The 297-nt window shown below is 60.6% G+C and overlaps 1 protein-coding gene across 1 annotated transcript in view; it reads left to right on the top strand.

Moving 5' to 3' along the window:
* The window catches only part of GC (group-specific component (vitamin D binding protein)), a 5,005-nt gene that overhangs the window by 4,485 nt on the left and 223 nt on the right, over positions 1-297 (top strand). Inside the window, 1 exon segment of the mRNA XM_008936379.1 lies at positions 227-297. This exon segment is cut by the window's right edge and continues 14 nt beyond it. Within this exon segment, the coding sequence (XP_008934627.1) occupies positions 227-297 (71 nt within the window).

Here is a 297-nt window from a genome sequence, read left to right as displayed (position 1 = left end):
CTGCCCCCCCCCCCCCCCCCCAAAACTAGATCAGCAGGTGCAGTCAGAATTTGGCCAAAACATTGAGGATGCAGGTGGTTTTGAGACTAAAGAGCACCAAAAGATGAGGAAGCTGAGAACATGCCTTTTGCAGGGCATCCTGCCCTGCTCCCTCTGCCACCCGCACATGCTTCCCCTCCTGAAAACACCATAGGGATATTTAACCCCCCTGGTCCCCCCACCGCAGGCTGCGGGAAGGTTTGATGCGGACGATGCCGGAGGCCCGTGCCGAGCTGCTGGGGGGGCTGGGGGGGCAGC

This window comes from Merops nubicus, unplaced genomic scaffold (assembly GCF_000691845.1).
Source record: "Merops nubicus isolate BGI_N331 unplaced genomic scaffold, ASM69184v1 scaffold47742, whole genome shotgun sequence".
Classification (NCBI taxonomy): Eukaryota; Metazoa; Chordata; class Aves; order Coraciiformes; family Meropidae; genus Merops; species Merops nubicus.
This window is presented reverse-complemented; position numbering and strand designations above follow the sequence as displayed.